Source organism: Bubalus bubalis, chromosome X (genome assembly GCF_019923935.1).
Source record: "Bubalus bubalis isolate 160015118507 breed Murrah chromosome X, NDDB_SH_1, whole genome shotgun sequence".
NCBI classification, from domain to species: Eukaryota; Metazoa; Chordata; class Mammalia; order Artiodactyla; family Bovidae; genus Bubalus; species Bubalus bubalis.
In genome coordinates this window covers 23,500,315-23,515,336 of record NC_059181.1, presented here as the reverse complement: position 1 = coordinate 23,515,336, position 15,022 = coordinate 23,500,315, and the positions used below count along the sequence as shown (strand labels likewise).

The window sequence follows — 15,022 nt, the reverse complement described above, 5'->3', positions numbered from 1 at the left end:
AGGCAAAATGATAGGGTACTGAAAGAGGAACTCCCCAGGTCAGTAGGTGCCCAATATGCTACTGGAGATCAGTGGAAAAATAACTCCAGAAAGAATGAAGGGATAGACCCAAAGCAAAAACAATACCCAGTTGTGCATGTAACTGGTGATAGAAGCAAGGTCCGATGCTGTCAAGAGCAATATTGCATAGGAAACTGCAATGTCAGGTCCATGAATCAAGGCAAATTCAAAGTGGTCAAACAGGAGATGGCAAGAGTGAACATCGACATTCTAGGAATCAGCGAACTAAAATGGACTGGAATGGGTGAATTTAACTCAGATGACCATTATATCTACTACTGTGGGCAGGAATCCCTTATAAGAAGTGGAGTAGCCATTATGGTCAACAAGAGAGTCTGAAATGCAGTACTTGGATGCAATCTCAAAAACGACAGAATGATATCTGTTCGTTTCCAAGGCAAACCATTCAATATCACAGTAATCCAAGTCTATGCCTCAACCAGTAATGATGAAGAAGCTGAAGTTGAACGGTTCTATGAAGAAGTATAAGACCTTTTAGAACTAACACCCAAAAAAGATGTCCTTTTCATTATAGGGGACTGGAATGCAAAAGTAGAAGTCAAGAAACACCTGGAGCAACAGGCAAATTTGGCCTTGGAATATGGAATGAAGCAGAGCAAAGACTAATAAGAGTTTTGCCATGAAAATGCACTGGTCATAGCAAACACCCTCTTCCAACAATACAAGAGAAGACTCTACACATGGACATCACCAGATGGTCAACACCGAAATCAGATTGATCATATTCTTTGCAGCCAAAGATGGAGAAGCTCCATTCAGTCAACAAAAACAAGACCAGGAGCTGACTGTGGATCAGATCATAAACTCCTTATTGCCAAATTCAGACTTAAATTGAAGAAAAGTGAGGAAAACCACCAGACCAATCAGGTATGACCTAAATCAAATCCCTTATGATTATACAGTGGAAGTGAGAAATAGATTGAAGGGACTAGATCTGATAGACAGAGTGCCTGATGAACTATGGAATGAGGTTCGTGACATTGTACAGGAGACAGGGATCAAGACCATCCCCATGGAAAAGAAATGCAAAAAAGCAAATGGCTGTCTGAGGAGGGCTTACAAATAGCTGTGAAAAGAAGAGAAGCGAAAAGCAAAGGAGAAAAGGAAAGATATAAGCATCTGAATGCAGAGTTCCAAAGAATAGCAAGACGAGATAAGAAAGCCTTCCTCAGCGATCAATGCAAAGAAATAGAGGAAAACAACAGAATGGGAAAGATTAGAGATCTCTTCAAGAAAATCAGAGATACCAAAGGAACACTTCATGTGAAGATGGGCTTGATAAAGGACAGAAATGGTATGGACCTAACAGAAGCAGAAGATATTAAAAAAAGGTGGCAGGAATACACAGAAGAACTATACAAAAAAGATCTTCACGACCAAGATAATCACAACAGTGTGATCACTCACCTAGAGCCAGATATCCTGGAATGTGAAGTCAAGTGGGCCTTAGAAAGCATCACTATGAACAAAGCTAGTGGAGGTGATGGAATTCCAGTTGAGCTATTTCAAATCCTGAAAGATGATGCTGTGAAAGTGCTGCACTCAATATGCCAACAAATTTGGAAAACGCAGCAGTGGCCACAGGACTTGAAAAGGTCAGTTTTCCTTCCAATCCCAAAGAAAGGCAATGCCAAAGAATGCTCAAACTACTGCACAATTGCACTCATCTCACACACTAGTAAAGTAATGCCAAGCCAGGCTTCAGCAATATGTGAACCGTGAACTTCCAGATGTTCAACCTGGTTTTAAACAAGACAAAGGAACCAGAGATCAAATTGCCAACATCTGCTGGATCATCGAAAAAGCAAGAGAGTTCCAGAAAAACATCTATTTCTGCTTTATTGACTATGCCAAACCCTTTGACTGTGTGGATCATCAGAAACTGAAGAAAATTCTGAAAGAGATGGGAATACCAGACCACCTGACCTGCCTCTTGAGAAACCTATATGCAGATCAAGAAGCAACGGTTAGAACTGGACATGGAACAAAAGACTGGTTCCAAATGGGAAAAGGAGTACGTCAAGGCTGTATATTGTCACCCTGCTTATTTAACTTATATGCAGAGTACATCATGAGAAACGCTGGGCTGGTAGAAGCACAAGCTGGAATCAAGATTGCCGGGAGAAATATCAATAACCTCAGATATGCAGATAACACCACCCTTATGGCAGAAAGTGAAGAGGAACTAAAAAGCCTCTTGATGAAAGTGAAAGAGGAGAGTGAAAAAGTTGGCTTAAAGCTCAACATTCAGAAAACGAAGATCATGGCATCTGGTCCCATCACTTCATGGGAAATAGATGAGGAAACAGTGGAAACAGTGTCAGACTTTATTTTTCTGGGTTCCAAAATCACTGCAGATGGCGACTGCAGCCATGAAATTAAAAGACGCTTACTCCTTGGAAGGAAAGTTATGACCAACCTAGATAGCATATTGAAAAGCAGGGACATTACTTTGCCAACAAAGGTCCGTCTAGACAAGGCTATGGTTTTTCCAGTGGTCATGTATGGATGTGAGAGTTGGACTGTGAAGAAAGCTGAGCGCCAAAGAATTGATGCTTTTGAACTGTGGTGTTGGAGAAGACTCTTGAGAGTCCCTTGGACTGCAAGGAGATCCAACCAGTCCATTCTAAAGGAGATCAGCCCTGGGATTTCTTTGGAAGGACTGATGCTAAAGCTGAAACTCCAGTACTCTGGCCACCTCATGCGAATAGTTGACTCATTGGAAAAGACTCTGATGCTGGGAGGGATTGGGGGCAGGAGGAAAATGGGACGACAGAGGATGAGATGGCTGGATGGCATCACTGACTCGATGGATGTGAGTCTGACTGAACTCTGGGAGTTGGTGATGGACAGGGAGGCCTGGTGTGCTTCAATTCATGGGGTCGCAAAGAGTCGGACACGACTGAGCAACTGAACTGAACTGATGTAATATATAATGTATATTACCATAATGGAATCCCCTCTGTTTCAAATCACTTGTCTCTTTCTTTAAGGCACATTCAATACTTTTGGTAGGAGAGACCAGGAAAAAGCAGTGTTTAGGGAGGAAGTTCCTGACAGCCCTGCAGACAGAGAGCCAAGTAAACCAGTTTGAAAATTTTTCAAAGTTTCCATAGGAACCTCGAAAAAGTCCAAAACCTTTCAAAAGATGGACGGTCTATTTTCATTCAAATTGCTGAATACTAAGGAAGCTCCAGAATCCCATGTCTGTTACCTGATTCCTGTGAGGAACACTGGGAAATGTAGCCCAGGGATTGTCCCATTTATGATCCTGTAATTTTAATTTTTCAAAGAAAATTTTATATATTGAAGGTGTACAACATGATGATTAGATATACACAGTGAAATGATTATGACAGTCAAGCTAGTTAACATTACCTTCTCACATAGTTATTCTGTATGTGTGTGTGATGAGAGCATCTGAAATCTACTCTCAGCAAATTTGTAGTATTCAATATGATATTATTAACTATAGCTATCAGACTGAACATTAGAGCTCTAGACTTATGCATCCTATGTAACTGCAACTTTGTAGCCTGTGACCAGCATCTCCCCTACCTCATGTTGATTTTGGGGTTCTATTCATGGTATATTAGGCCTGGGCAAAACTATGAACTTCCTACAGATGGAAGGCTGAAGCTACTCAAAAGGAGATTATGTTGAGTCACATTAAAGATTGAGAGGGTGGTGACAAGACTGCAGATCTTAGAACCAGTTTAAAATATTGTAAAGATCATAATTCCTAGACATATGCAGGATCAGATGATGTCATAAAAATCACTATACAGGAGGTCTCCTAGAAGAGATACAGGGAAGATGACATTTCTATACACAAATATTCCTCAGCCTGCTGCTGCTGCTGCTAAGTCGCTTCAGTTGTGTCCGACTCTGTGCGACCCCATAGACGGCAGCCCACCAGGCTCCCCCGTCCCTGGGATTCTCCAGGCAAGAACACTGGAGCGGTTTGCCATTTCCTTCTCCAATGCATGAAAGTGAAAAATGAAAGTGAAGCCGCTCAGTCGTGTCCGACTCTCAAGTACTTACCCTCTCCAAGCTAAGCAAAAAAACACATACATTACAAAGCTTAATTCTGCACATCTCTGGGACTGGCAGCATTTTCAGTACAAAGGTTGGGGATGGGTTCCAGATAATGCCATGGATGGAAAATATGACAGTTCGTAAGCAAAAGTGGTACAGGGCTTCCCTGGTGGCTCAGTGGTAAAGAATCCAGCTGCCAATGTAGGAGAAACAGGTTTGAACCCTTATCTGGGAAGATTCCACACGCCACAGAGCAACTAAGCCTGTGCATCACATCTACTGAGCCTGTGTTCTAGAGCCTGGGAGCTGCAACTACTTAAACCTGCACACCCTAGAGACGGTGTGCTCTGCAACAAGAAGCTACCACAGCAGGCCTGTGCACCACTACTAGAGAGTAGCCCCTGCTCATTGCAACTAGAGAAAAGCCCTCAGCAAGGAAGACTCAGCACAACCAAAAATAAAGAAAAAAATATATTTTTTAAAGTGGAATATGAGACTAGTCATTCGAATGAAATTATTTTTAAAGTGCAACTCAAAGAAGTAGCACAAGGGAATTGGGTGACGAACGTGTTCTGTATCTTGACTGGGGTAACAGTAACATAACCTGACCCTTATGCATTTGTCAGCATTCACAGAACTGAACACCAGAGAGTGAACTGTACTGTATATAAATTTCAAAATGTAACCAACACCAGCCCCTGAAAAATATATACATTCATTGTCAAATACTTGGAAAACAAAAATATAATGTTATATACCATATACTATTTAAGATACTGGACATTAATGTATAAGTGTAAAAAAGGCTTACTGATGTGGTTTCAGATTCCACATTTGAAATAACCTTTAAGAAACTACCATGCTACAAGGTTTGGTGTAGTGACAAAAAAGAACACCCACTATTAATGGAAAAGGCTATTAAAATACCATCTTTTCCAACTACATACCTATGCAAAGCCAAATTTTCTTCATATACTTCCACCAAAACAACACTACAACATATCACAGTAGATTGGATGCACAGGCAGATATGAGACTCTAGCTGTCTTTGAAGCCAGACATCAGAGATTTGCAAAAGTTTGTAATAATGCCACTGTTGTTACAAAATTGCTTTGCTTTGTAATATATTTTTCATTAAAACTTTTTGTTATATAATATGCTTACTGTCAAATAAATGAGTTAATACTTTGTATGTTTCATTTTATAATTTAGTAAACAGGAATACATATAACCCACATAAGCAAAAACTCTTTGCCATTCTCAGTCATTTAAGAGTGTGCAAGGTCCCACAGAATGAAAGCTTTGCAAATGACTGTGCTATAACATTGTAAACACTCATCAGCATGAGAAGCCACTATACTGTAAAAATTAAAGCAGGACTTTCTTGACACTAGATGAAATGCTATAGTAGAAAAAAATGATCCCCAAAAGATTACCTGTAACTTCATCCATATGGTTTCTAATTCTTTAGTGTGTGTGTGTATGTGTATCTATATCTATTTTCAATTCAGTTCAGTCGCTTAGTCGTGTCCGACTCTGTGACCCCATGAATTGCAGCACGCCAGGCCTCTCTGTCCATCACCAACTCCCGGAGTTCACTCAGACTCACGTCCATGGAGTCAGTGATGCCATCCAGCCATCTCATCGTCTGTCGTCCCCTTCTCCTCCTGCCCCCAATCCCTCCCAGCATCAGGGTCTTTTCCAATGAGTCAACTCTTCCCATGAGGTGGCCAAATTGGAGTTTCAGCTTTAGCATCAGTCCTTCCAAAGAAATCCCAGGACTGATCTCCTTTAGAATGGACTGGTTGGATCTCCTTGCAGTCCAAGGGACTCTCTCAAGAGTCTTCTCCAACACCACAGTTCAAAAGCATCAATTCTTTGGCACTCAGCTTTCTTCACAGTATATATAGACATAAATTCTGGATAGCTTGGGTTTTTTCCTGACACAATTCTTAAACATTCTTTGGTGATGGATAGAGACTGAAAGGCCAGCAACACAAGGCTCCTGAGAGGCCAGCTAGCAAATTATCTAAGTTCCCAGCAATGCTAAGAGCTTCTCCAACAGCCAAGGATCCTGCCTGAGCACCTGTGCAACCTGAATGAGGCTGGGGATCTTTAAGCAAAGAAGCTGAATAACATACTTCACAAAACTCTAACAGAAAGTTATCATATGCTGGAGCATAGTAGAAACTTAAAGTATTTTTGAGGAAGTACGACAGATCAAATGAGTTTTGAATCAGGACAGAAAGTTAAACACTGCTCCAAATCCAGCTAAGACCAACATTTGCTGGTAGGAGCAAATGATAAAGCCACTTCTGAGGTACACCAAGCCCAAAACAAACCAACACCCACCAATTAGAAAATATTGGTGCTCTAATTCTTATTAACAGTGTTCCTCTTTGGAATCCAGGCTTTTTCTATGGTCCCGTGGAAAGGCAGCTGAACTAAGTTCCTCTCAAACAGAAATAGTTATTCCATTGAACACAAGACTAAGCTAGACAGAACGATCTGCAAATTCATATCTGCAAAGAACCGACTTTCACCTGTGAATCATAATGTATACTTTCTAGGGAAGGCAAGTATGAGAGACAGACACTGCCCAAGGTGCCCTCCTCCTCTCTCGTTTCAGTGTGCAACAGAGAACGAGAGCTCTGGTTTGCTCCTTGAAGCCAAGAAGGTCAATGGTGTGAGAATCGCACTTTTGAAAGGTTAAAATGGAATCTGTTCTGGTTCAGTTTCTTACGTTACTACAAGACAGTAGCTCTCGATGATGGGGTTTAGACCTGAAGTTGAATTTTTCCTAAAGACTCCAGGTTAGAGAAATCAAACTGAAAAAGGGATTCTACTGTTGGGGCACAAGCAGTTTTCTGTTTTAACCCACTTGTTTTCAGATATTTGACAACTTCTTTGGCATTACCTGAGCATTTCAAAAAACCTCCAATTTTCCCTTCAGGTGAGGCCAACCATCTGAAAAGCCGCCGAAGCCGCAGGTGTCCCTTCAGCAGCTGCACTGGTGCGTGGCTGGGTGGCTGTCACTAGTGATCCAGACCCATGTCCCCGCTGACTCCATGGCCTGGCTGGGCTTGGAAGGCTCACGCCCAGGACCCTGGCAGCATTCTACCATGAGGGACGACAATAGCATGCAACCAGCTGTTCATCAACAGCTGCCTTAGCGTGTGTGAGGACCAGGATTCTGGGCAAGAGTCCCCAAGGATGATTGCGGTCCTGGTGCTGCTGTTTGTGACCCAGGAAGTCACTGGATAGCACCAGCCTCTCAGAATTCAACAACCTTTTACTGAGCACCAACCAGGTTAGGCACAATCCTGGGTGCTGGACCCTGGAGGACTTAGAGCCTAGTGTCCTTTCCTTGCTTTCAGCTGCTTCCTCAAGCTCCCCTTATCACTGTCCCTTCCTTAGGCTGACTTTCGGACCACATTCACCAATACCAAAAAGGAAATTCCCGTGTTGGCAAAATGCAGGGATGGCTAGGGGGAAAGACAACAACACGCGGTGTTGTGTAGTTCTGACTGGAGGGGAGAGCACCGAGATGATGGAAGTTTCCAGACAAGCCTCAAACCTAGCAGCAAGGCCCCAGCCCAGGGCTGAATCTCAGGCGTGCAGAGCTGAGCACACAGAGGAACTGTTACCTCAGAAGAGAATAAGGAGTGTTAACAGCAATCACTCTCTAGGTGCTAAGCACTTGAAATGCATCATCCCATGTAGTCCTTCTTAGGACCTGACAGGCCAGGTACTATTACTATCGTTGTCTCACAGGCTATGAAACGCTGGCTTGGAGAAGGTCCTGAAGTGCTAGGCGACTAGACAGGAACTCTGACCAAGTGTTTGAGTACAAAACCTCACAGTCTATCGCAAGACTAGGAGGAGCTGCTCTGGAGACTGATATAAGCCAGCACTGAGCTTTCTGAATGTGAGGAAAGAACTGGCAAGAGTCTTGGCTATGACTGCCCCCACCTCTGACAAAAGGCTCTGGAGGGAAAATATGCATATGCGGGGAAGAACATGGAGACCTACGGGCAGGAGCTCAGATGCTGCAGAAAGATCTGAGGTCTGCTTTCCCTGTGGTCAGGGCACCTGAGAATTTGGTGTGGATCCCCTGCTAGTTTCTCAAGATCATGCTCTAGTTCTATACCTCCCCAAATAGGGTCCATGCCATAGGTTAAGATTAAACAAAATAAAGGATAACAAGGTGTTGTGGTAAATCTTCAGAATACAAAGAAACATTGGTTATTCTATGAAGGTTAAGTCAGGTGGCATATAAGGCTGTACCTGATCCAAGTTGCTTACTGCAACTCCTTTATAACAACTAATAGTCATACCATGTTACTCTGTGCTTAGAACATGTAGCTGGCACATTTTAGAGCACTAGATTTAACCTGTTATTCCCTTCAATTTGTACAGTAGTAAATTTACTTATATAATGAGATCCTACTTCCAACCATCACCAAATCCCATGTTTCTTAATTTTTCTGTGAGAACACACCATGCTGTCACAGCAAAATGTTGTACCTGATTCAAGACCAGCTTGCTTAATATTCATACTTAAGAAAAAGCAGTCATTCACTAATAAAAACACACCAAACCTCCACCAATCAGCTTCAGTATTAGAATACTGCATTAAAAAATGCAATTGGTGTTCATTTATGCTAAGCTTCCCTATTAAATGATGTGGAGCAAAAAGAAATACTAATTCTTTTATTTTGTCTTAATAAGATTTAAGATGACTTCTATGGCTTCCTAAGGGAACAATCCTTCTTTAAGTACCACTGGGCAGCATGGATTGCATTGCTTGGGATGCTGAATGGGTGGGATGGATATCTATTGCCTCTTTGCATGCCTTTTGTACCACTTATAATTATGCTGTTAAGAGGTTTTACAAAAAAGAAACTCAATTTGTTCTTTTTAAGTGTTCTAAATATAAATGCAGAGGCAAGAAAATAAACAATAATTCCACTGGTGCTTAGAGTTTAAACTATTTGAACTAACATACCTGTGAGACTACTGCATATTGCAACCTACAGCCTAAAAACTATCAGCCCACATCACCACAGGTAAGAAATGAGAAATTTTGAGGGTTATTGAACACCAAATATTTGCAGAGGAACAGAAGTTACTGAACATCATTGCATGGCTCTAAAACCCTCAGATTCACCTGTGCAATATAGCTGTCATGATGTATTGCTACACTTGAAAAGAAAAAGGCAATGGAAATAAGAGTGGCCCTGCTAGTAAATTACACAGGTGGGGGTACAGTGAGGGTGGTGATGTGGTGGGAGGCTGCTTCATCTCTTATTATCAGATTTATTTACTAATTGAGCTCTGTATATTCCTAAAGAAATAGTCCTCCTTCAAGCACTGTTGGACACCATGAATTCTGTTGCCTATGTACGATCCCAAGTGGATGTGTATTTTGGCGGAGCAAATACTTCAACCAGTATTTTACCCTCCTTTCTGCACTTTTAATAAAAGGTAGCTCCAGTTTAACTTCTGGTTTAACAACATTATGTTTGGTGGCTGTTATTAGTTTTGTTTTCGAGGAATACATATCCATTACAAAATTCACCATGTTTTTTGCAAACATGATAAATTAACAAAATTACCATGGATTCTTCATACACAAAACTTCCCACTTCCCTGCCACCACACTGAGGCTCAGCATCCCTGGTCAAATGCTCCTTTCTCTACTAGGTGCTCACACACATCAGCATAAGAAAGTCCGCTTCACGAGGCAAGTGACACTGGATGTTATTTTTGGAACTCCTCATAAAAGTGGGTCCAAAAGAGATTTTTTAAATGTGACTTATACCACAATTAATAAACTAAGAAGGAAAAGGGGAAAAAAAAGGGAGAGAGTAGGAATGTGCGAGGAAGAATGGCTAGGCAGCCACTCTCTGCCACCTTGTGTAGTAAGAGTGAGACTCATATCAGGACAATAAAAGTATGTTTCTACACAATGTGATTTTGTATCATGATAAAAATATTTCTGGTCAATGCCTCTTTGCCTGATATTTGCTTTGGGGAGACAACTAATTAAGGCTATAAACTTGGGAGATAGGCATATATTGAAATCAACAGTAATCAGTGACATAAAACAGAGAAGACAGGGTAACAAAGGGCTTTATCAATGCTTTCATATTAAAATACTATGGAGTCTTGTGTGAGCCTGAGAATCTTGTGAACCACTAATAAATCATCTGCCAATATGACAACAGTGCAAAAAAAGAAATTTAAAGAAAAAACAAGGAAGCAAATTGCTAAACATTAAAATGCATACACTACCAGGAGCAAAGGGCTAGAAGAGAGATCTCAGATGGTCTCATCAGAGAAAAGTACAGGTCCTGTCCTCAGAAAGCTTATGTCAGGAAAATTCTGAGACTGTAAAACCAACAGCAAATTCCTAAGGAATTCAACCACCAATTTCTGGTCCTAGCAACTAATGAATGTTATCATATGCACAGCACTGACTAGCTATTCACTTTCTTGATTGAGGGCCAGCAATACTACTGTTTAAAAACCATAGTGAAATGCCCTGAGCAATGCTCCTTTACAAGTAGCTGGCAACACTACAAGACTGGTGAGGAATACATTTCACCCAACTGGAACATTCTAAAACCTGCATAAGCCATCAATGGGGACTGAGGAGCGTATTTTAGTTGACTATCCACCTTTAGCAACCAAAGGCTCTTTAAGTATTAAAATGAGGGTTTAATGTACATTATAACTAATAGTACTTGAGATGAAAGTAAATGACCCACTACCCCCTCCCAGGTACCAAGAGGGGTCAGATTTCTCATTTATCAGCAAGTCTTCAGGGTGGGCAGCATCTCAATCTCAGACTCTTCTGTGGCTGCCTCATGGATGGCTGAGGGGAACACTTCAAAAATGAACCAGCTAAACAAACTTCCCAGCAGCACTTGACAGAGCTACACCTATTCTTCCCATTTCCAAAGCAGTGGAGAATTAATTACCAGTTCTATGGATCTATTGTAAGTATAATAGACTAAAGAGCTATCACAGACACATTTATTGTAAAAGCACAATCCCAAGAGTGTCTAGTGGAGGGCCAAAACGATTAACACAAATGCTTTGTCAGATCAAAGATAAAACCTGCACCGCCCAATTGAGGAATGAATTAGAACAGTGGGTTATCTTTCAAATTAACCAGGGCAGTTAGTGAGGAAAATTTCATGAAAGTGTAATTCTTAGCCTTTGTGAATCCACACAGCAGGCATTCTGCCAGCTGACAAGACGATGAAATTTTCATGCTTAAAAAAAGCCCTCTTCATTTCCCAATTTAGATTAGCTAGTGTTTCTCTCCCCTTGTGTGTGTGTGTGTGTGTGTGTGTGTGTCTATTTGCTCTTCTAAAGCAGAATTTAAGGGGAGGGGGAACACATATCAATTTTTCACTGTAAAATTGAGTTTTTCAAAAACATCCTTAAAAGCTTAGAGATATAGTCTTTAAACTGGCTTTTTATGATTTTTCAAAAAATATCATTCAATTTTAACTTTGTACAGAGGAACCAATTAGGACCAGGGCATGAAATCAACTTTGTATTAGAGCTTTCTGTGCTGCCTCAAAGTCTTCCAGTGCTTCATCAAATCTTGAGATAAAGCATTAGAGGTATTTTCCTCCTCAAGAAATTCATAAATTACTTAAAATATCCTTGCTTGGTGCTTTTTGTATTTTTATATAAACAGAAATTTAAATATTCTAGGAAACAAGAATCTGAAGGACACAATCATTGCTATATGGTGAGAGGAAAAAGCATTTCCCCTCTTATTAAAGGAGCCAACATTAAAATATTATGATATGATGTAGACGGATTCTCAGATATATAAAACTTTTAATGTTTGTTTCATCACATTTATTCATTCAGCACTATTTATTCATAACAGAAAATAACAGAATATGCGGCATATTTTTTGAAGAGTGATTAAACTTTGGCCCCTTTGTTCTTGACAACCAGATCTTCTCAGTGATCTAGAACTATGTTCCTTGGCAGGTTATAGTGTCTGGTCAAGTACCTTACTCCTCCACTGTCTTACTAAATCTTCTTCCTTATGGAGATGACTCCTTTCTCAATGCATGTTCTTCTTTACCTGCAGTGATTCTAAAACTAACATGAAAAAAACATGGAGGCTCTTGCTCTCACTGGACATAATTTTATGTCCAATGGGGAGCATTTTTTAACTTGCAAAATAGGAGGAAACTTTTTGGTCATTAGCTTCAGAGAAGAGACACTTAATCTTAGTACTTACTGCTGCTGCTGCTGCTGCTAAGTCACTATAGTCATGTCCGACTCTGTGCGACCCCATAGACGGCAGCCCACCAGGCTCCTCTGTCCCTGGGATCCTCCAGGCAAGAACACTGGAGTGGGTTGCCATTTCCTTCCCCAATGCATGAAAAGTGAAAAGTGAAAGTGAAGTTGCTCAGTCCTATCTGACTCTTTGCGACCCCATGGACTGCAGCCTACCAGGCTCCTCCGTCCACAGGGTTTTCCAGGCAAGAGTACTGGACTAGGGTGCTCTTGCCTTCTCCATAGTACTTACTACCAACACTCTTATCTCCAGTACACTTGGTCTATTGACCTCCAGCAGGACTACCACCGATACCATGTATCACGCTCAAATAACTGTAACCAGTATCATTTAGAGGCACGTTAACAAAAGAAACACCATATCTCTCTACTGGCCAAGTTCATTTAAATCTGGGGTCAGGAAGAAAGAGAACACTCTACTGATAAAGTATAACAACAAAGTATAACATATAAAAGCTCTGATTTTGAGGATATTTGAAACATTTGTTCATCATGGGGTCAGGAAAAGAAGGAATAATGGATTTCTTTCTCTCCCAGACAATCACATATGCCTAATGTCAATAAAAAGAGAAATAGGTTCCTAATTTTGACGACGGTCATATCACCCTTCAACTGTAGGAATGACATTTGGGTATTTTAATTTGAAATTTCTTAGGAAAGTCAATCAAGTAGGCAGTTAACAACAGGAAAACTGTAACTGTTAGTGAGATAGACAAGACAATTAAATGCTATAGAAACCTCGGGTTAAATGTCTGGATGCCTAAAGCTAGATTATTAAGCTTGAACAATACTTATATAACCACTACCACCACAACACACACACAATTCGAAATCAATCTTTCAGTTAGGGTTATTTCTAACTATTCAGAAGATCATTTTTCTGCCTATTCCTAACTTAGTCAAAACAGATTGCCCGTTCTTAGAGAAGGAAATAGATGAGCTTCTCCTAGTATTAACATTTCCATGGTGAAGAATCTGATAGACTAAACACAGAGAGAAGACTCGGAATTCTTCCCAAGAGTCAAGAATCATGCTCTGCCCACTGAGGTCTGTAAACGAGCTGAATAGTTTTGATTTGGGCTCTTTATGCTAAATAAAGACCTAACATTTCACGTGCTGAACATTTCATCTACTGCAGAATGTGAACCCACAGATAACCTTTATTCCCATCCAATGTTCATTAAGTGCAGCACAGGATTATTCACTAAAATATTTCAGACTTCCCAAAATGTAGCCATAATTACTATTTTAAAAATATCTTCAGACAATCCTACTTGGGTTTTTTCCTTGACAAATATAAATTATTCTACTCCAAAAATCACAACACTAGAACTCTATGTTTTCACTCTTCATCCTAATGATCTAATACTTGATTTTCATTTAACGAGTTAGATTTTAAAGAAGAGAATGCTATATTGTATGTTAAGTAACATATAGTAGAAATTATAAAATGATACTGATCAAAGTCAAGAGTCTTACCTAATAGAACCTGAGCATTTTTTGGAAATACCTTGCCAGTGTAGCCTCTTTACATAAGTTACAGTGAGCTTTCAAAGTAATAGAAAATGTTTTAGATGACAAGTGACATAATGAAACACTAAGAAAAATCAAATAGGAAATGTGGGGTTTTTTTAATTTTAACTTTTTAAGAGAAAAAACTCATTCATATGAAATGTGTTAAAAACAAAACCAAAACTTTGAAAGAAGGCTTCTTTATAATGCAGACAGCTCACTCACTCTTTTGGAATTTTTACTATATGTTTATAAAAATTAGACATTCTCTTTTAAAATGACAGACAAACTGCATTTAAATTTAAAAAACGTTTATTCTGATTTCCTTGGAAAATTAAGCTATGAAATGGTTTAGATTACCACATAAACAAAAAGTGTTAGCTGGTTGGCAGTTTATTATAATTCACCATACATGATGTTACAGTTCTAGTTGCCAAAGAAAGGTTAATATTGACTTTTCCTCCTCTGCCCAAAGATCTGAGTGACCATATAACTTCATTTTAGTTAGGTAGCAAGAAACTAAACCTCTTCCTGATTATATTTTCATTTTTTCTTAAAAGCAAAAGCTTCATTTCTAAAAATAAAATGAGATGAAAATCCCCAATAGAAAAATCAAATCATTTTCCTTCATCTTTTCGAAATTTTAGTTTTGGGAAAAAAACAATAATACAAAAAACCATTTTAAAACAAGTATCAAATCTAAGTACATTGCATATGTAAGAAACTTATGGTAGATACTTACTTCATAGTATTTTTTAATGCAACGTCTAATGTCCATGATCAATTTGTTGCTCAGCTGTACCATAAAGGTCAGAGGAGAAGCCTTACAATTGATGTTACTGCAACGATACAAGCTGGGCTCCATATCAGTTCCCTACAGAAGTTAAGACAAACAAAAAAAAGATTATGAAAGGTTTCTGTGCTTAAATACTTACATGCTGTCCTGCTGTACTATATTCTTAATTCATTTTATTGGTAAGTTTTTAACCTTATTTTCTCAACCACTTTCTACTCAAAGATCCCCTCAGTCACACACTCTTGTCACTATGATAAT

General features: G+C 39.8%; 1 protein-coding gene across 9 annotated transcripts in view; it reads right to left on the bottom strand.

The window, feature by feature from the left end:
* The window catches only part of POLA1 (DNA polymerase alpha 1, catalytic subunit), a 300,112-nt gene that overhangs the window by 135,560 nt on the left and 149,530 nt on the right, over positions 1–15,022 (bottom strand). For all 9 annotated transcript variants that reach the window (XM_025276507.3, XM_044937315.2, XM_025276508.3 and 6 more), the window contains exon 34: positions 14,711–14,842. In XM_025276507.3, the coding sequence (XP_025132292.1) occupies positions 14,711–14,842 (132 nt within the window). The remainder of the gene's footprint in view (positions 1–14,710; positions 14,843–15,022) is intronic.